Source organism: Choloepus didactylus, chromosome 9 (assembly GCF_015220235.1).
Source record: "Choloepus didactylus isolate mChoDid1 chromosome 9, mChoDid1.pri, whole genome shotgun sequence".
Taxonomy (NCBI): Eukaryota; Metazoa; Chordata; class Mammalia; order Pilosa; family Megalonychidae; genus Choloepus; species Choloepus didactylus.
Genome location: NC_051315.1, coordinates 92,761,271 through 92,783,704, shown reverse-complemented (window position 1 = coordinate 92,783,704; position 22,434 = coordinate 92,761,271). Strand labels below are relative to the sequence as shown.

Here is a 22,434-nt window from a genome sequence, read left to right as displayed (position 1 = left end):
AATATAAAACAATGAAAATAGATATAACCTTGTTCAAAAATATAAACGTCTCAATGGAACAGAATTATAAAGCAGAGAGTGGAGTTGAAGCCAGAGCCCAGCTGCTTTCTGGATCTAGGAGCAGCAGTGGCAGTTAGGAGCTTGACTTGTGTGAGGTAACAAGTGTGACCATAGTTAACAACAGTGTGACTGTAGTTATTGTCCAAACTAGGAATTTTTTGTTTAGGGCAAATGCTAACCCAGATAGGATGACAGGTATAAAAATAAAAAGCAGGTAAAACAATACTATATAGGATTCAAAGAAATATATCCATATGAGTATAAGTTAAAAATGTGTGTGGAAATAAAAAATACCTAATTCAGGATATTGCTGACCCCTGGAGAAGATGGGAGGGGAATTAAATAGGAGACAGGGTGTATAGGGACTTTCAGTTACATCTTTATGTTAGGTTTTCTTTTTTCTTGCTAGCAATTTCTTTTCCGCTTATTTATTTTTCTTTTACATACACATAGATAGATACATATATACATATATATATATATATATGTCTTTTTAATTTTGAAATAATTATAGATTCATAGGAGGTAGCAAAGAAATGCCCAGGGAAGTCCCATATACGATATACCCTTTCTCTCCATCCCCATGCCAACATTCACACAACTATAGTACAAATATTAAAACCAAGAAACTGACATTGGCACAATCCATAGAGCTTCTGCAGATTTCACCATTTATATAGCACTCGTTTGTATGTACACAAGTATACATGTGTGTGCAGCTTTGTGAAACTTTGTCATCTGAGCCTTGTGTTACCACCTCAACAGTCAAGAACTCAGTGGTAACCATCACCACAAGACTTGTGTTAACCCTTTGTAGCCACACCCATCCTCTTCTCGCCTTACTACATAATCCCTAGCAACCACTACACCATTTTCCACTTTTATAATTATATATTATCTCATGATTGACACACTAATGGAATCATGCATCCTTTTGAGATTGGCATTTTTCACTCAACCTAATTTCCTTGAGGTTCAACCAAGTTGTTGCATGTATTAATAGTTCATGTCTATTACCTATCTGTAGTGCTTTCTTTCTCAAAAATATGAAAGAAGTATGACAGGCCATTAAGACTTGCTAAAGCAGGTTGTGGTACAAGGGTATGTTTTTTATCGTTCAATAAACATTACTTGTTTTAAAATATTTTGTGCTAAAAGTAATTTATACAGTCTTAAACTAGAGGGTGGCAAAATAATTATGGAGAGAACCACACAAGCATCTATGGAAACATAAAGCCATAGTACTTAAAACAATATTGGTACCAGCAGAAGAACAAACAGAATAGCCCCAAATTGACTTGATCAGACTTAAGGATTTAATATATGATTAAGATGGTAATAGAGTCAGTTGGGAAAAGATTAACACATTAATCTTTTAATCTTTAATGCATCAATCTTGGCCAGTTGGTTCACTAGTTAAATCCTGACTTCCTACCTCCTGCAGAATAAATGATAACTCAGAAAACGAAAAGTGAATTTTTAAAATGTCAGTTGAGAGGAATTGTTATGCCTAAAAATCAGTGGCAGAAATCACAAAAGAAAAAAATTCATAGATTGATAACATGAAAGCACAAAATAAGTTAAATAATTTTTGGATAATGTTTAAGCATTACTTTTCATACTTGAAATAAACACAGTTTTTTAAGAAATTAAAAAAATAGACTGGGAAAGGATACTTTTATTAATTTGAATGAATGTTAATATTAACACAAAGAGTTTGAACTGATGAACTGAAGGGAGAAATAGTTCTTCAGTAATAGTTGGAGATTTCAGTACACTACTTTCAATACTAGACAGAACATCTCAAAAGATAATCAACAAGGAAATAGAGGACTGGAACAATCCTATAAATCAACTAGACCTAACACATATATAGAGCACTTCATCCAACAATAGCAGAATACACATCCTTTTCAAGTGCACGTGGATCACTTTCCCAAATACACCTTATGTTAGGGTACAAGAGAAGTTTCAATAAATTTTAAAATATTGAAATCACACAAAGAAAATTCTCCAACTACAGTGGAAATTGATAGCATAAAGAAAACTGGAAATTTTTAATGTGGAAATTAAATAGCACACTTTTAAACAACCAGTGTGTTAAAGAAGAAGTTACAGGAAAATAAGATAATATTTAGAGACAAATGAAAATGAAGACACAGAACAAATCAAAATTCAAGGGATGCAGTTAAGATAGTGCTCAGAGGGAAATTTATAGCTATGAATGCCTATATTAAAAATGACCTTAAATTAATAACCTAACTTCATGTCTTGAGGAATTAGAAAAAGAACAAAGTAAACCCACAGTTAGCACAAAGAATGAAATAATTAAGATTAGAGGAGATGATGAAATAGAGAATAGAAAAAAGTAGAGAATCAACAAAAGTTGTTTTTTTTAAAAATGTCAATAAAATTGACAAACCTTTAGCCAGACTGACAAAAAAAAGGGAAAAAGTTGCAAATAACTAAAATCAGAAATTTAGTTATTTCTGACCTTAGAGAAATAAACTAACTGCTGACCTTACAGAATAAAAAGGATTATAAGAGAATCATATGAACAGTTGTACCCTGGCAAATTAGATCATCTAGAAGAAATGTAAAATTCCTAGAAATATGCAATTAATTTGACTCAAGAAGAAATAGAAAATCTCAATAAACCTAAAACAAGTATAAGGATTGAATCAGTAATCAAAGGCCTTCACCAAGAAAAGCCCAGGACCAGATGGCTTCAATGATGAATTCAACCAAACATTTAAATAAGAGTTTACACCAGTCCTTCTCAAATTCCTCCAAAGAATACAAGAGGAGGGAACACTTCCCAGTTCATTCCGTAAGGCTAGGAGTACCCTGATGCCAAACCTGATAAAGACATCACAAGAAAAGAAAATTACTCACCAGTTTCCCTTATGAATATAGATGTAAAAATCCTTAACAAAAAACCAGGAGGGGAGGCAGGGCAAGATGGCAGACTGGTGAGCTGTATGTTTTAGTTACTCCTCCAGGAAAGTAGGTAGAAAGCCAGGAACTGCGTGGACTGGACACCACAGAGCAATCTGACTTTGGGCATACTTCATACAACACTCATGAAAACGTGGAACTACTGAGATCAGCGAAATCTGTAAGTTTTTGCGGCCAGGGGACCCGCGCCCCTCCCTGCCAGGCTCAGTCCCATGGGAGGAGGGGCTGTCAGCTCCGGGAGGAGAAGGGAGAACTGCAGTGGCAGCCCTTATCGGAAACTCATTCTGCTGATCCAAACTCCAACCATAGATAGACTGAGACCAGACACCAGAGAATCTGAGAGCAGCCAGCCCAGCAGAGAGGAGACAGGCATAGAAAAAAAACAACACGAAAAACTCCAAAATAAAAGTGGAGGATTTTTGGAGTTCTGGTGAACATAGAAAGGGGAAGGGCAGAGCTCAGGCCCGAGCTCAGGCCCTGAGGCGCATATGCAAATCCCGAAGAAAAGCTGATCTCTCTGCCCTGTGGACCTTTCTTTAATGGCCCTGGATGCTTTGTCTCTTAGCATTTCAATAACCCATTAGATCTCTGAGGAGGGCCCTTTTTTTTTTTTTTTTTAATCCTTTTTTCTTTTTCTAAAACAATTACTCTAAGAAGCCCAATACAGAAAGCTTCAAAGACTTACTATTTGGGCAGGTCAAGTCAAGAGCAGAGCTAGGAGAGCTCTGAGACAAAACGCAATAATCCAGTGGCTGAGAAAATTCACTAAACACCACAACTTCCCAAGAAAAGGGGGGTGTCCGCTCACAGCCATCATCCTGGTGGACAGGAAACACTCCTGCCCATCGCCAGCCCCATAGCCCAGAACTGCCCCAGACAACCCAGTGTGACGGAAGTGCTTCAAATAACAGGCACACACCACAAAACTGGGCGTGGACATTAGCCTTCCCTGCAACCTCAGCTGATTGTCCCAGAGTTGGGAAGGTAGAGCAGTGTGAATTAACAAAGCCCCATTCAGCCATCATTTCAGCAGACTGGGAGCCTCCCTACACAGCCCAGCAGCCCAGAACTGCCCTGGGGGGACGGCACTCACCTGTGACATAGCACAGTCATCCCTCAACAGAGGACCAGGGGGTGCACAGCCTGGAAGAGGGGCCCACTTGCAAGTCTCAGGAGCCATACGCCAATACCAAGGACTTGTGGGTCAGTGGCAGAGACAAACTGTGGCAGGACTAAACTGAAGGATTAGACTATTGCAGCAGCCTTAAAACTCTAGGATCACCAGGGAGATTTGATTGTTAGAGCCACCCCCCCCTCCCTGACTGCCCAGAAACACGCCCCATATACAGGGCAGGCAACAGCAACTACACACGCAAGCTTGGTACACCAATTGGACCCCACAAGACTCACTCCCCTACTCACCACAAAGGCTAAGCAGGGGAGAACTGGCTTGTCGAGAACAGGTGGCTCGTGGACGCCACCTGCTGGTTAGTTAGAGAAAGTGTACTCCACGAAGCTGTAGATCTGATAAATTAGAGATAAGGACTTCAATTGGTCTACAAATCCTAAAAGAACCCTATCAAGTTCAGCAAATGCCACGAGGCCAAAAACAACAGAAAATTATAAAGCATATGAAAAAAACCAGACGATATGGATAACCCAAGCCCAAGCACCCAAATCAAAAGATCAGAAGAGACACAGCACCTAGAGCAGCTACTCAAAGAACTAAAGATGAACAATGAGACCATAGTACAGGAGACAAAGGAAATCAAGAAGACCCTAGAAGAGCATAAAGAAGACATTGCAAGACTAAATTAAAAAATGGATGATCTTATGGAAATTAAAGAAATTGTTGACCAAATTAAAAAGATTCTGGACACTCATATAGTACAAGACTAGAGGAAGTTGAGCAACGAATCAGTGACCTCGAAGATGACAGAATGGAAAATGAAAGCATAAAAGAAAGAATGGGGAAAAAAATTGAAAAAATCGAAATGGACCTCAGGGATATGATAGATAATATGAAACATCCAAATATAAGACTCATTGGTGTCCCAGAAGGGGAAGAAAAGGGTAAAGGTCTAGGAAGAGTATTCAAAGAAATTGTTGGAGAAAACTTCCCAAATCTTCTAAACAACATAAGTACACAAATCATAAATGCTCAGCGAACCCCAAATAGAATAAATCCAAATAAACCCACTCCGAGACATATACTGATCACACTGTCAAACACAGAAGAGAAGGAGCAAGTTCTGAAAGCAGCAAGAGAAAAGCAATTCACCACATACAAAGGAAACAGCATAAGACTAAGTAGTGACTACTCAGCAGCCACCATGGAGGCGAGAAGGCAGTGGCACGATATATTTAAAATTCTGAGTTAGAAAAATTTCCAGCCAAGAATACTTTATCCAGCAAAGCTCTCCTTCAAATTTGAGGGAGAGCTTAAATTTTTCAAAGACAAACAAATGCTGAGAGAATTTGCTAACAAGAGACCTGCCCTACTGGTGATACTCAAGGGAGCCCTACAGACAGAGAAACAAAGAAAGGACAGAGAGACTTGGAGAAAGGTTCAGTACTAAAGAGATTCGGTATGGGTACAATAAAGGATATTAATAGACAGAGGGGAAAAATATGACAAACATAAACCAAAGGATAAGATGGCTGATTCAAGAAATGCCTTCACAGTTATAATGTTGAATGTAAATGGATTAAACTCCCCAATTAAAAGGTATAGATTCGCAGAACGGATCAAAAAAAATGAACCATCAATATGTTGCATACAAGAGACTCATCTTAGACACAGGGACACAAAGAAACTGAAAGTGAAAGGATGGAAAAAAATATTTCATGCAAGCTACAGCCAAAAGAAAGCAGGTGTAGCAATATTAATCTCAGATAAAATAGACTTCAAATGCAGGGATGTTTTTGAGAGACAAAGAAGGCCACTACATACTAATAAAGGGGGCAATTCAGCAAGAAGAAATAACAATCGTAAATGTCTATGCACCCAATCAAGGTGCCACAAAATACATGAGAGAAACACTGGCAAAACTAAAGGAAGCAATTGATGTTTCCACAATAATTGTGGGAGACTTCAACACATCACTCTCTCCTAGAGATAGATCAACCAGACACAAGACCAATAAGGAAATTGAAAACCTAAACAATCTGATAAATGAATTAGATTTAACAGACATATACAGGACATTACATCCCAAATCACCAGGATACACATACTTTTCTAGTGCTCATGGAACTTTCTCCAGAATAGATCATATGCTGGGACATAAAACAAGCCTCAATAAATTTAAAAAGATTGAAATTATTCAAAGCACATTCTCTGACCACAATGGAATACAATTAGAAGTCAATAACCATCAGAGACTTAGAAAATTCACAAATACCTGGAGGTTAAACAACACACTCCTAAACAATCAGTGGGTTAAAGAAGAAATAGCAAGAGAAATTGCTAATATATAGAGACGAATGAAAATGAGAACACAACATACCAAAACCTATGGGATGCAGCAAAAGCAGTGCTAAGGGGGAAATTTATAGCACTAAACGCATATATTAAAAAGGAAGAAAGAGCCAAAATCAAAGAACTAATGGATCAACTGAAGAAGCTAGAAAATGAACAGCAAACCAATCCTAAACCAAGTACAAGAAAAGAAATAACAAGGATTAAAGCCGAAATAAATGACATAGAGAACAAAAAAACAATAGAGAGCATAAATATCACCAAAAGTTGGTTCTTTGAGAAGATCAACAAGATTGACAAGCCCCTAGCTAGACTGACAAAATCAAAAAGAGAGAAGACCCATATAAACAAAATAATGAATGAAAAAGGTGACATAACTGCAGATCCTGAAGAAATTAAAAAAATTATAAGAGGATACTATGAACAACTGTATGGCAACAAACTGGATAATGTAGAAGAAATGGACAATTTCCTGGAAACATATGAACAACTAGACTGACCAGAGAAGAAATAGAAGACCTCAGCCAACCCATCACAAGCAAAGAGATCCAATCAGTCATCAAAAATCTTCCCACAAATAAATGCCCAGGGCCAGATGGCTTCACAGGGGAATTCTACCAAACTTTCCAGAAAGAACTGACACCAATCTTACTCAAACTCTTTCAAAACATTGAAGAAAATGGAACACTACCTAACTCATTTTATGAAGCTAACATCAATCTAATACCAAAACCAGGCTAAGATGCTACAAAAAAGGAAAACTACCAGCCAATCTCCCTAATGAATATAGATGCAAAAATCCTCACCAAAATACTTGCAAATCGAATCCAAAGACACATTAAAAAAATCATACACCATGACCAAGTGGGGTTTATTCCAGGCATGCAAGGATGGTTCAACATAAGAAAATCAATCAATGTATTACAACACATTAACAAGTCAAAAGGGAAAAAATCAATTGATCATCTCAATAGATGCTGAAAAAAGCATTTGACAAAATCCAACATCCGTTTTTGATAAAAACACTTCAAAAGGTAGGAATTGAAGGAAACTTCCTCAACATGATAAAGACCATATATGAAAAACCCACAGCCAGCATAGTACTCAATGGTGAGAGACTGAAAGCCTTCCCTCTATGATCAGGAACAAGACAAGGATGCCCGCTGTCACCACTGTTATTCAACATTGTGCTGGAAGTGCTAGCCAGGGCAATCCGGCAAGACAAAGAAATAAAAGGCATCCAAATTGGAAAAGAAGAAGTAAAACTGTCATTGTTTGCAGATGATATGATCTTATATCTAGAAAACCCTGAGAAATCGACGATACAGCTACTAGAGCTAATAAACAAATTTAGCAAAGTAGCGAGATACAAGGTTAATGCACATAAGTCAGTAATGTTTCTATATGCTAGAAATGAACAAACTGAAGAGACACTCAAGAAAAAGATACCATTTTCAATAGCAACTAAAAAAATCAAGTACCTAGGAATAAACTTAACCAAAGATGTAAAGACCTATACAAAGAAAACTACATAACTCTACTAAAAGAAATAGAAGGGGACCTTAAAAGATGGAAAAATATTCCATGTTCATGGATAGGAAGACTAAATGTCATTAAGATGTCAATTCTACCCAAACTCATCTACAGATTCAGTGCAATCCCAATCAAAATTCCAACAACCTACTTTGCAGACTTGGAAAAGCTAGTTATCAAATTTATTTGGAAAGGGAAGATGCCTTGAATTGCTAAAGACACTCTAAAAAAGAAAAACGAAGTGGGAGGACTTACACTCCCTGACTTTGAAGCTTATTATAAAGCCACAGTTGCCAAAACAGCATGGTACTGGCACAAAGATAGACATATAGATCAATGGAATCGAATTGAGAATTCGGAGATAGACCCTCAGATCTATGGCCGACTGATCTTTGATAAGGCCCCCAAAGTCACTGAACTGAGTCATAATGGTGTTTTCAACAAATGGGGCTGGGAGAGTTGGATATCCATATCCAAAAGAATGAAAGAGGACCCCTACCTCACCCCCTACACAAAAATTAACTCAAAATGGACCAAAGATCTCAATATAAAAGAAAGTACCATCAAACTCCTAGAAGATAATGTAGGAAAACATCTTCAAGAGCTTTTATTAGGCGGCCACTTCCTAGACTTTACACCCAAAGCACAAGCAACAAAAGAGAAAACAGATAAATGGGAACTCCTCAAGCTTAGAAGTTTCTGCACCTCAAAGGAATTTCTCAAAAAGGTAAAGAGGCAGCCAACTCAATGGGAAAAAATTTTTGGAAACCATGTATCTGACAAAAGACTGATATCTTCCATATATAAAAAAATCCTACAACTCAATGACAATAGTACAGTCGGCCCAATTATAAAATGGGCAAAAGATATGAAAAGACAGTTCTCTGAAGAGGAAATACAAATGGCCAAGAAACGCATGAAAAAATGTTCAGCTTCACTAGCTATTAGAGAGATGCAAATTAAGACCACAATGAGATACCATCTAACACCGGTTAGAATGGCTGCCATTAAACAAACAGGAAACTACAAATGCTGGAGGGGATGTGGAGAAATTGGAACTCTTATTCATTGTTGGTGGGACTGTATAATGGTTCAGCCACTCTGGAAGTCAGTCTGGCAGTTCCTTAGAAAACTAGATATAGAGTTACCATTCGATCCAGCTATTGCACTTCTCGGTATATACCCGGAAGATCAGAAAGCAGTGACACGAACAGATCTCTGCACGCCAATGTTCATAGCAGCATTATTCACAATTGCCAAGAGATGGAAACAACCCAAATGTCCTTCAACAGATGAGTGGATAAATAAAATGTGGTATATACACATGATGGAATACTACGCGGCAGTAAGAAGGAACGATCTTGTGAAACATATGACAACATGGATGAACCTTGAAGACATAATGCTGAGCGAAATAAGCCAGGCACAAAAAGAGAAATATTATATGCTACCACTAATGTGAACTTTGAAAAATGTAAAACAAATGGTTTATAATGTAGAATGCAGGGGAACTAGCAATAGACAGCAATTAAGGAAGGGGGAACAATAATCCAAGAAGAACAGATAAGCTATTTAACGTTCTGGGGATGCCCAGGAATGACTATGGTCTGCTAATTTCTGATGGATATAGTAGGAGCAAGTTCACAGAAATGTTGCTATATTAGGTAACTTTCTTGGGGTAAAGTAGGAACATGTTGGAAGTTAAGCAGTTATCTTAGGTTAGTTGTCTTTTTCTTACTCCCTTGTTATGGTCTCTTTGAAATGTTCTTTTATTGTATGTTTGTTTTCTTTTTAACTTTTTTTTTCATACAGTTGATTTAAAAAAGAAGGGAAAGTTAAAAAAAAAAAAAAAGAAAAACAAGGGAAAAAAAAAAACGATGTAGTGCCCCCTTGAGGACCCTGTGGAGAATGCAGGGGTATTCGCCTACCCCACCTCCATGGTTGCTAACATGACCACAGACATAGGGGACTGGTGGTTTGATGGGTTGAGCCCTCTACCACAGATTTTACCCTTGGGAAGACGGTTGCTGCAAAGGAGAGGCTAGGCCTCCCTATGGTTGTGCCTAAGAGCCTCCTCCCGAATGCCTCTTTGTTGCTCAGATGTGGCCCTGTCTCTCTAGCTAAGCCAACTTGAAAGGTGAAATCACTGCCCTCCCCCCTACGTGGGATCAGACACCCAGGGGAGTGAATCTCCCTGACAACGTGGAATACGACTCCCGGGGAGGAATGTAGACCTGGCATCGTGGGACGGAGAACATCTTCTTGACCAAAAGGGGGATGTGAAAGGAAATGAAATAAGCTTCAGTGGCAGAGAGATTCCAAAAGGAGCCAAGAGGTCACTCTGGTGGGCACTCTTATGCACACTTTAGACAACCCTTTTTAGGTTCTAAAGAATTGGGGTAGCTGGTGGTGGATACCTGAAACTATCAAACTACAACCCAGAACCCATGAATCTCGAAGACAGTTGTATAAAAATGTAGCTTATGAGGGGTGACAATGGGATTGGGAAAGCCATAAGGACCACACTCCACTTTGTCTAGTTTATGGATGGATGAGTAGAAAAATAGGGGAAGGAAACAAACAGACAAAGGTACCCAGTGTTCTTTTTTACTTCAATTGCTCTTTTTTCACTCTAATTATTATTCTTGTTATTTTTGTGTGTGTGCTAATGAAGGTGTCAGGGATTGATTTGGGTGATGAATGTACCACTATGTAATGGTACTGTAAACAATGGAAAGTACGATTTGTTTTGTATGACTGCGTGGTATGTGAATATATCTCAATAAAATGAAGATTAAAAAAAAAAAAAAAAACCAGGAAAGTGAATCCTAAAGCATATTTAAAAGACTATTCATTATGACCAAGTGGGATTTATCACAGAAATGCAAAGGTGGTACTGCTTGTCAATTTGGTGGGAGCATAAAAAGCATCTCAGTATGGTTTTAATTTACTCTTCACTGATCACAAATTAGGTTAAGCAGTTCTTCATTTATTTATTTGCTGTAAAGATTTCTTTTATGAGGTGCTTATTCTTACTTTTACTACATGTTTTTCTATTGGATTGCTTGCTGGTTTTTATTGATTTATAAGTAGACTTGATTAGTCATCTATTACTGTGTAACAGATTACTCTAAAATTTCACAGCTTAAGACGCACACATTTATTATCTCAGAGTTTCGGTGCAAAAGGTCCATTTGCAGCTTCCTAGGTCCTCTGCCTCAGGTTCTCTGACAGGGTTGCCGACATCTTAAGGCTTAACTGGGAAGAATTTGCTTTCTAGTTCACTTAGGGGATTGTTCATAGGATTCAGTTCATTACAGTTTTTTGAACTCAAGCCTCAGTCCCTTATTAGGTATTGGCCTGAGGCGTCCCTCAGTTACTGGCCATGTACTCCTGTATTTAGAGCATACTGGAAGCTTGCTTCATTAGAGCAGGCAGACTGAGGGCAAGGTGGAAGGCACAGTCTTTTATAACCTGATCACAGAGTGACATCCCATATTTTTGCCATGCTGTTTGTTAGAAGCAAATTACTAGATCTAATCCACACCCCAGGGGAGGGGGTTACACCGGAGGTGGCATTATTGGGAGCCATCTCAGAAGCTAGCTACTACAAGTACTTAATGTATTCTGGGAACTGTTCTTTTGTCAGTTAATATGTTGTACATAAATTTTCCTACCCAGTGTCTGGTGTCTGGTGTCTTGTTTTTTTCATTCTTTTTGTGGCATCTTTTAATGAATAGAAAATTTTAATTTTTATGTAGTCTTCTGTCAGTTTTTCTTTTATGGTTAGTGCTTTCTGTGTCTTGAGAAAGCCTTCCTTACCCCTAGGTCATGAAGATATTCACCTAAATTATCTAAAAGCTAAAAATATAAAACATTGTCTTTCACATTTGAGTTTTTAATACAAGATTTGATTTTTATGTATGGCACCCAGTTCTTCTGTATCATTTATTGAAAGAAAAAAAATTTTTGTCTCCTGTTCCACTTGTCATGTACCAAGCTTTCTTATATGTATAGGTCTGTAGTTGGCCTTTCTATTCTATTCCATTAGTTTATTTGATTATACTTGCTATAATAATCATTCCCTTTAATTACCACAGGTTTATACTTATTCATTATCTGATAGAGCAAGTCCTCCCATCTTGATCATTTTAAGAACCTTGGCTAATATTGGCTCTCAGCATTTTCATAAAAAGAATCATCTTGCCAAGTTCTCCAAAAAACAGAAAACTAGTGGGATTTTTATTGGGATCATACTAAAATTACAAAGTAAATTAGTAAGAATTGGCAACTTTATGGTATTGAGTTTTCCAATCTATGTACATCTCTCCATTTATTAAGTTCTTATTTAATGTTTTTCAGTAATTTCCCCCATAGATGTCTTGCACATAATTCTTTAGATTTATTCTTGAATATGTCCTATTTTTTATGCTGTTATAAATGGTAATTTTTTCCTAACTTTATCACTGGTATATTAAATACAACTAGTTTTACATACTTATTTAAATAAAGAGTTTTTAAAATAACATTAAAGTTGGTGAGGCTGTTCTGTCATAGGTCCTCAAATGCTACAAAAAGTGTGCAAATTGTTAAAAATATTTCTGGAAGGCAGTTTTATAATATGTATCAGGAGTTTTATTGATAAAAGATTTGTTGTGTCTCCAGATCATTTTTTGATCATCTCATTTTACAGAATTTTAGATGTAAAAGATAAACTAGGCCAACTAGAATACAAACATATCCTAGAGGTTAGCTCTTTAAAATACATTCTCCTTTTTTCAAAAGAAAAAGTTCCTACCCTTTTATCCTTCTGTGTTTTTTCAATATTGGATATGTAAGCCCCTTTAAAAGGACAAAAATAAAATCCTTCTGATTCAGATAATGTTGCTGAAATATATGCAAACATAAACTTTGTATTTAAGTTGTTAATGATTTATAACACTTACATAGCTTTAATACAGAAAAGTTTCCAAACCAGAGAGGTAAACTGTAAATTTAATAAATTTTTAAATTAACAGCAGTTTAAATTTACAGATGAGGTTGTTGATGTCACTAAATTACTGTGATTGGATTTAAGAGTAATGTAGTATTTTTCTGTATTTTTATTTCAACAATACCAATACAGAAAATGCCTGTTCACATAATTATGTTCTAAATAGCTTTGATAACTTCATGGTTATTGTTTTTGTTGACTCAAAATAATCAGACTTCATATTTGACCAGAACAGTCAGCAAACTAATTTCAAACGCTGATTTGAATGAATTTTGTTAGTCTCTGAAGCTGATTTGTACACTTAAGATTAGCTTTGCAGTGATATTGAAATCTACATTAGATAAGTAATCAAATTTTTTATGGAATTTGGAAAAGAAAAAGTCTAAATTCTAATTTTTATTATTATACTTACTGCTAAAGGTCTGTTATAAGTTGCAGTGTATAGAGGTGGGGGGGTCCGTGCAGTATAACTACTCAAAACATTTAATATGGTACTGACAGCCCTAATGCAGATACTTGTAGTTTGGCATGCCTAATTGTGTACTAGCTTCCAACACTTTTTGTGTTAAAACCACTTTGAAATTTTGGTTCTGACTCAGCAAACTCCAATATCATTTAACCTCTGGTTGGTATGAAGATGATTGACCAAAAATGTTAACCCAAATTAAGCTCTGGAGACACATAGGCAGTACTTAGTTATAAGGTGGTCATTCAGGATGATCAAAAATATGCTTACAGTAATTGTTTTCTAGATTATCATAATTAAAATGCAAAGATATAAATTAGTTTAGCATACCCAAGGACTCCTGGGAATCTTAGTTTGTGTGACACTGCTTCCAACCTCACTTGTGGTATACTTTCCTAAGGAAATAAATCAAAATAAGAAAAAGTGTATACAATTTAATACAGAGTCATTTTTAATAATCTAAAATTGGAAATAATGTAGGGAAATGGTAAATTTGTAGTATGTGATATGACTGATGGTCAGCCATTAAAAATTGTTTAGGAAGAGTTTTTAAAGACACGGGAAAATGAATAATTGAAAAAGCAAGATACAAAATGTATATACAGTATATAAATGAATAAGTTTTTGTATTTCCACCCTGTCTCATTACCCAAAGATTTGAGATAGGAGCATATACAATATGACCTCAATACCAAATATCTTAAGGGTTATGAGATTGTTATTTCCCTCTTTCACCTTTTTTTATATATTCCAAGTTTTCTACAGGGGACTAACCTATAATAATAAAAAAAAAATACTTCTAGATTTCCCTTTAAGACGTGATGTAAAAATAAATAAATAAATAAATAAACTTTTATAAATAGTGAAGGATATAATGTTCTTGGAGAAAGGAACAGAAAATAATGCAGACAGGCCAAGTATTTGATATTCTCTATGTGTATTTTACAACTAATTGTTATCTTTTAATGTTACCAGTCTGAATTTGAATTTGTGTTTGTTTTTTTCCTTAGGGGGATTTTCAGGCTACTTATAAAGTATCAGCTGGATAACCAGGATAATCCTTCTTACATTGGTATCCAATATTTATGATATTAAATTATATGACTTTTGTTTCACGCCATGAATTCTTTTTTTGTGGAAGCTAATGATAGCACTGCAGTTTTTCCAGCAGTGAATAAGTATGGATGTGTCTACCAATAGCAAATTTTCAAGCAGCCCTGTATACACACTGCTAAACGGGCTGTTTGCTAATGTGAACTGAAAAAAAAACCCAGTTTTTAAAATTTAATATTCTAACAATGGTTTTTTGTCTACCAATTACATATTTTTCATACAGTGGGCATCTTAAGAGGTTTCTTCCCCTTGCAGTTATATTAATTTAACCAAACATTTTAATAATTGTTTAGCTCTCATGTTTTACTAATTCTCTCTTTAAAAGTCAACCATATCCATGCTGTTTAAGGCTGCCCACAGGGTTGTTATTTTTTGGTCACATTTGACTACTTTGAACATTTTGTTCTCTATAAAACATCTAATTCACAATGTATAACATGTAAGTTATTTTGCTTCTTCCAGAGGTACATACTTTTTTTAATCAATAACACTTATTGACTGCTTTGACATGCCATGCTAACAGTACCTTTTTCAGTTGTGTTCTTTGCTATGTGTATCCATATATGGGGTCATGTCTTAAATACTAACTTATGTTCAAATCTATTTTGAACTCTACAGGACTTTCATTTCAAGATTTTTACCAGCAGTGTCGGGAGGCATTCCTTGTAAATAGTGATCTTACACTTCGGGCACAGCTAACTGAATTTAGGGATCACAAGCTTATAAGAACAAAGAAGGTGAGACTCTGATTTTGTGACATTGTGTACCAGGAATAGTGTATCTTTTTACTTAGATATAAGTATGCCTTTGACTCAGACCTGGTTATGAAACTGAGGTTCCATAATGGATCACAGAATCCACATAGTGTGCCACTTGAGTTCTGTAAAAAGTGTATGGTAGATGTACTTTACCTCAAACAGAGCAGAAGACTCATTATAAGTTCTAGTCCAGAGTAATAGGCCATTAGAGATACAGTATGAGACAAATTATTCTATTCCCTTCTTCTCTTTCCTCTACCACCCCATTCATTAATATAGTCTGTATTTATTGAGCACTAACTGTATACAAGATATTGTACTAAGTATTAGGATACAGTAGTAAGCCAAAACCTAATTACTTTTCTCATAGAGCTTACAGTCTAACGAAGGAGACAGGCATTAGTCACATAATTACACATATATAAAATTATAAATGGAAAATCTTGTGGCAGAAGATACATGGTGCCATCAGAGCATACTGTAGATGAATTTGACCTAATTTTGGATATCTTTAGACAAGATCGCTGAGCTGAGATCTAAAAAAAGACTAGGAGGTAACTAGTGAAGGAGGGAAGAAAAGAGTATTCATGTAAGAGAACAGCATGTAGAGACCCTGGAGCAGAAAGAAGCATGGTACCTTCAAAGAACAAGAAGGCGGCCAGCATGGTACAACAGGAGACTGAAGAAGTAGTGATATAAGGGGTAGACCGTGCAGATATTTTTTTAGGCCAAGGTAAGGATTTTAATCTTTGTTCTAACAGTAAGGGGAAGGCATTAAAAGATTGCTGTTTCTAGTGTGGAAAGTAGAATGGGGCAAAGTGGGATGGGGGTTGTCAAAAGAGATGCATAGATACAAGTTAAGAAGCTGTTAATAGCATTAATCTGGGTGAGATAATGGTGATTTGGACTAGGGTGAATAAGAAAAGTGGTTGGATTCAAGACACAGTTAGGAGGCAGAATTGATAAGAATTGATGATAGTATGGATATAGGGGCCAAGGGAATGGAAATTCTCAAATGATTCCTGGTTTCTGGCTTGCATAACCAGAGAGTCACTGGATGAGGAACTGTAAGAACAACCTTGTGGGTGGGGTGTGGGAAGGACAAATCAGGACTTAAGTTTTGGACTTGATCTGTTTTAGGTTCCTTTGAGTTTTCCAAGTGGAGATGTTAACTGGGCATTTGGATACATGGGGAAGAAAAAAAACAGGAAAAGATCAGGGTAATAGGTACAAGATTATGACTGGTTTGTGTTTAGTCTTGTCAACTGAAACCAGGTATATTGATGTGTCTTCCTAGAGAGAGGACAAATAGTAAGATTCGAGAGTCAGGGACTAAGCCTAGAAGTCTGACATTTAATGGTCAAGTAGAGGATAAGCCTGCAGAGGTGACAGAAACAACCGGAGATTCTGAAAGAAAATCAGGATATGATGTCCCTTAAACATAAGGGAATAGTCAACAGTGTTAGATGCTGCCAAGAGTTCAAAAAGATGACGACCAAAAATATCCATTGGATTTAGGAATGTGTAATTTTTGGTGTTCTAAGCAAAAGCTCTTTTGGTGATCTGATAATTGGGGCAGGTGCCAGGTTGGACTGGGTTGTGAGAAGGGAAGAAATGAAGGTGGGTAGATGGCAGAGGAGGAAGCTCCAGGAATCAGTTCCTACACCAGAGCAACTATTAAACAGGCAAGAATTGCCTGAGTCAACTATTTTGAAACCAAAGTCCAGTAGAGCACAGTCAGCATCCACGAAAGAGCAGAGGCTTAAAATATACAGGGTTTCTATGGGGATGATGAAAAAGGTTTAGTAATAGATGGTGGCGACAGTAGTAGCACAACATTGTGAATGTAATTAGCAGCACTGAATTAATATATTTTAATGTTGTTAAAAGGGGAAATGTTAGGTTGTATATATAGTAACAAAAAATTTTTTGAAAATCCTTGGAACTGCATGTTTTTGTTTGCTAGGTTGCTGAAAGCAGATACCATGAAATGGGTTGGCTTAACAATGGGAATTTATTAGCATACAGTTTTTAGGCTGAGAAAAATGTCCAAATCAAGACATCATCAAGGTGATGCTTTCTTCCCCAAGACTGGCTGCCAGTGATGCCACATGGCAAGGCATATGCTTTCAGTTCTCTTGCTTCCATGGCTTCCTACCCCCACCCCGTCCCCCCTCCCCCGTCCCTGCTCAGGTCTATAAGGACTCCAGTAATGGGATTAAGACCCACCTGGCCCACACCTTAACTGAACAATCTCATCAAAAGGAGGTCTAAAATCAGTAAATTCACATTATTAAAAAATTGGACAATTACTTACAGATTCTTCTTGAACACTAAGTCCAAGTGTTTCAGCAACTACTGTAGCTAAATTAAAAGATGACTTATCAGTGGGATAACTGCTTGTTCCATGTGTTTAAATAAGTAAAAAAAAAACAACATACAGTTATAGAGACTAGTTACATAAAAGACAAAAAAGTAAACAAAAAGATTTAAAGAATCACTTTATAAGATGGCACTGAACAAAATTTAAAATTTTGTGCAAAGAAGTTCCAAATATCCACTTCATATAATTGGCAATAAATAACAGTTATCTAGCATCCACATTTGTTCATTTTTTTTCAGTGGCTAAGTTTTCTATTTTCCTAAATGAATTGAGTGCAAAAAGGCAGTTACTTTTCTTAATTCAAATTAAAAAAAATCAAAAAAAGAATATATATCTATAACAGGCTTATTGTGAGCTAGGATACAACACAAATACCAAATCATAATTATAGTATTTTTCATAAAAACATACTTTGTGGGACAGATTTTCAGCACTGCATAATTTTTCAATTTTAGGCTAACACATTTATACAAGAATCACCTATGTTGGAGTATTTCATAAAACTTTATGCATGGAGAATTTCTCTAACTTAAGAAGTATTTATGGAGCAACTACTATGTATCAGGCTCTGTGCTAAGCACAAGATGAAAAGAAAAGGTTCTAGCCCTCAAGGAGCTTATAGCTTATAGCTGAAATAGAAAAGTTAAACGAGAATCACAGTAAAATGTGATAAGCATTATAATAAAGGTTATATAAGGGGCAATTTAAACATAGAAGGACTCATAAATATGGCTTGGGGAAAAAAAAAAAAAAAAAAAAAGGAGGTCTACCTAAAATAGGTTTATACCCACAGGAATGGATTAGTGTTTTTTTTTTAAGTAGTTTTATTGAGATATATTCATACACCATACAGTCCATCCAAAGTCTAGGTCAGTGGCTTGCAGTATAATTACAGAGTTGTACATTCATCACCACAATCAATTTTAGAACATTTTCATTACTCCCAAGAGAAAAACTTCATCTCCCTTATACCCCCTATTATTGACCCTTAGCATTGGTGCGGTATGTTTGTTATAATTGATGAAAGAATATTAAAATATTACTGTTAACTACAGTCCATAGTTTGCATTAGATGTATTTTTTCCACATACCACCTTATTATTTATAGCTTGTAATAGTGATATAGATTTGTCCTAGTTCGTGAAAGAACATTCTTATATTTACACTATTAACCACAGTTATCATCCACAACAGGGCTCACTGTGTTATTCCAGTTCCATGTTTTATCCTTTTAGCTTTCCTTCTGGTGCCATGCATCACCTTAAACTTCCCTTTCAACCATAATCACACACATAATACAGTGCTGTTAATTATATCACTATAATGTGCTATCATCACCTCTATCCGTTTCCAAACATTTACAGTCAACCTAATTATAAATTATGCACAAATTATTCATCAGCTCCCTATTCTTTACCCTCATTCTATCTCCTGGTAACCTATATTCTATTTTTTTTTTTAAATTTTATTTTGAAATAAATTCAAAGTTACAGGAACAGTTGCAAAAACAATACAAACCCCATACACAGAACTCCAGCATACCCTGACCTCCCCTCCCCCGATACCCCATCCACCAACTTTAACATGCTGTCACACCGCCATTTCTCTTTCCCTCCCTCCCTCTTTCCCTCCCTATCAATCATCCATCATCTATTGCTCAGTCTTCTGAACATGTGAGAGCAAGCTGCACACATCCTTGAACAAACACTATAATTCACATATACAATTCCCATGAACAAGAACATTCTTTTATGCAATCCCATTAAGCACAGCTAAGAAGTTCAAGAAATTCAACATTAATACAAAGCTTACATTCTATATTTCCTTTTTTTTTCTTATTTCCCAACTGTGTCCTTTTGAGCCTCCTGTCCTCCCTCCTCAGATCCCATCCAGGATCATAGGAATGGATTAGTTTTAATCCATTAAAGTTCCATAACAGTACATACATTTCCAGTCCACCACACTGCACTACACAAACAGTGAACCCTCTGTTAAACCATGGACGATAGTTAATAGTTCAGTTATAGAAATGTTATTTCATCAATTGTGACAAATGTACCACACCAATGCAAGGTATTAATAATATGAGAACCCTGTATTTTTTGCATAATGGTTCTGTAAACCAGAAATTCTCTAAAAAAAAAGAAAAAAAAATGGAGAGAGCCATTATAGGCAACTCTTTTGGGAAGTTTGGTTGTGAGGATTTGCAGAGGTATGGTGATAGTTGGGGAGGAATGAAGGAGTCTGGTATGGGTTATTTAAAAATAGGAGATTTTCAAATATATTTAAAAGCCGGTGCAAAGTGATTCAAATGAAAAGTCAAAGAGGATCAAAGAAATCAATAGTGTAAGGTTCTGAAGAGGGCAGGAGGATCAAGAAGGATGTAAAGCAAAGTGAAGAAAATAAATACCCATCCACCCACTCTGTAGTTAGACAAGATATAAGAAAGTATTTGTTTTCCTTTCCACTATAAAGTGGTTCAACTATAAACTCACTGCATTTAAATAGATATATACCTGTGTGCCCTTTTATCATATATTTATATAAAATATTGTATTAAAAAATTGAATCCACTTTCTGTTTATCATACAATCGAAATAAATCTTCAAATATATCTCTTACGAAGAACTAACATCAAGATTAATCTTCTATCTTTCAGGGAACAGATGGAGTGGAATATTTATCAATTCCTGTTGATAATGGAACATTGACTGATTTCCTGGAAAAGGAAGAAGAGGAGGCTTGAAGCTATCTTCTGTGGAAGGGTTGTTGTACCGCAGCTGCCACTTCTCTAGTCAAAGTTGTTGTGTTTACATCCAACATTAGATTGTTTTTCCAGTGCACAAGATTTACAATTGGGACTAGGGGTGGGATGTCATTAATTAGAACTTTTGATTAGCCTGGCTGGTGTACCATCTCTTGTACTATGCAGCAATCCTCAAGTTGGAGAATTTGTGCCTTTCATTCATTACCTCTCTGGAGACTTCTTGCTGGAATGAACAGTGTGCTCAGGGACTATTTGGAATGTTTTTGAATTCTTTTATACTAGAGATATTATTCCTAATTTTTGAGGGCCTCTTAAAACTCCCCGAGCTGATTATTTGCAAGTGTGCATGTTCCAGAGTGTAGAAATATGAAAACATGGGCATCAAGTAAATCTGTTCTATTTGCTGTTCTGTATGTTAGAACTGATGATTGCAGTGGAGAAGGCAGATCATCTCTTAACTGTTTCTGAAATGGCTAACAAAAGGGGTAGATTTGGAAGAAGCATCCAGCTTTCTCCATTTTGATTTAGATTACATACTTGGGTTAGGAAGGGCAAGTGGCACTATACTATACTATACACCCCCAACGCCATCGTTGGGGGTGTATAGGTGTGTACCTACCTTAAAAAGCACATGAACAATAGATCATGAAATTCAGAAGAGTTCATGTCTATGTCATCACCTTCATGATACAAGTGAGGAAGGAGCCAGGCTAGAGAAATAAAATCCTGAATTACATTTTAGTAATTGTTTTCAAGACGATAGAAAACAAAAAACATTTCAGTATTCTTGTATATTGGCATATTTTTTCTTTTCTTGAATAATATGCAGGTGAGTAGCATATTATTGGCTAGCTTTAAATTAATCTTGATTTCTCTATCAAGTAGACCTAACGATATGTAAGATACTTCAATTTTCCCTTAAAGTGATTATTTCAAGCCTCCTAAATATTTATACAAGCCTCTTAAGAAAGATAAAATGCTCACCTTGGCCACTGTTGTCAGCTTATAGTTTTTACGTACTCACTGAAATATTTCAACCTTGGAAATAAAATTCCTTGTTAAAATATCACTGTATGTAATAAAGTATGTACTCATCTTCACTTCTCACTCATTTCTTGCCTAGTTAAACCCTTTCATGGAAATATTTCCCAAAACACTCAGTTTTTTTTATCATTTCTTTGTGGTATATGATTAAGTAATTTTATGTTAAATCTATTTATTAAAGGTTATGTCTTAAATATAACCACTAATCAAAACAAACTAATTTATACATGCACATGGTTTAAAAAAAATTTTTTAGTAGTACCAAATAATATTCAATGAGAAGTGAATTTCCCTCTAATATCCTCATCCCATGATCCTTAGGCAACCACTGATAGCATTTTAAGTGCTTCTCCAGAGGTATTCTATGCATGTATCTATATATCTCTCCTTTTAAAAGTACAAGTGGTAGCATATGATACTTCCTGGTTTGCACTTTGCTTTTTTTTTTTTTTTAATGTCTAGTTTATAACTGTTGCAGTATAAGAAAAAATATACAAAATCTTCAGTTGCCTAATGTGCAAGATTTTGCATTTGTCCTAAAATATCTGCTGGTGTATTTTTATAAGTTTTGCATCTACACTATTTGCAAGCAGTGTGTCAGTAGTCTATTGTTAATAAATAAAAAGCCAATTTTGGTAGAATCACTGGTTTGATGTTTTGTTTTTTTTTAAACAGTGCTGATTTTTGACTAAAAATATCTTGAAGTGCATCATAAGCAATTTTATGAATGCACCTTACAGATCAGGTGAAGTTTCTGGCACAATTACTGTATCTCTTAATTTATTTCAGCATCAGTGTTGCTTAAGCTGTATCAGTTATGTTTTGACTACCAAGGCTCTATTTTCTTGTGCATGTTACTTGCATCTGGCAAGATTGAA

At 35.9% G+C, this 22,434-nt stretch overlaps 1 protein-coding gene across 1 annotated transcript in view; it reads left to right on the top strand.

The window, feature by feature from the left end:
• ORC2 (origin recognition complex subunit 2) overlaps positions 1 to 22,177 on the top strand; it is an 83,209-nt gene extending 61,032 nt beyond the window's left edge. The window contains exons 16-18 of the mRNA XM_037850221.1: positions 14,502 to 14,563; positions 15,223 to 15,341; positions 20,405 to 22,177. Of these exons, the coding sequence (XP_037706149.1) occupies positions 14,502 to 14,563; positions 15,223 to 15,341; positions 20,405 to 20,491 (268 nt within the window). The 3' untranslated portion in view covers positions 20,492 to 22,177. The remainder of the gene's footprint in view (positions 1 to 14,501; positions 14,564 to 15,222; positions 15,342 to 20,404) is intronic.
• Positions 22,178 to 22,434: the final 257 nt, after the last annotated feature.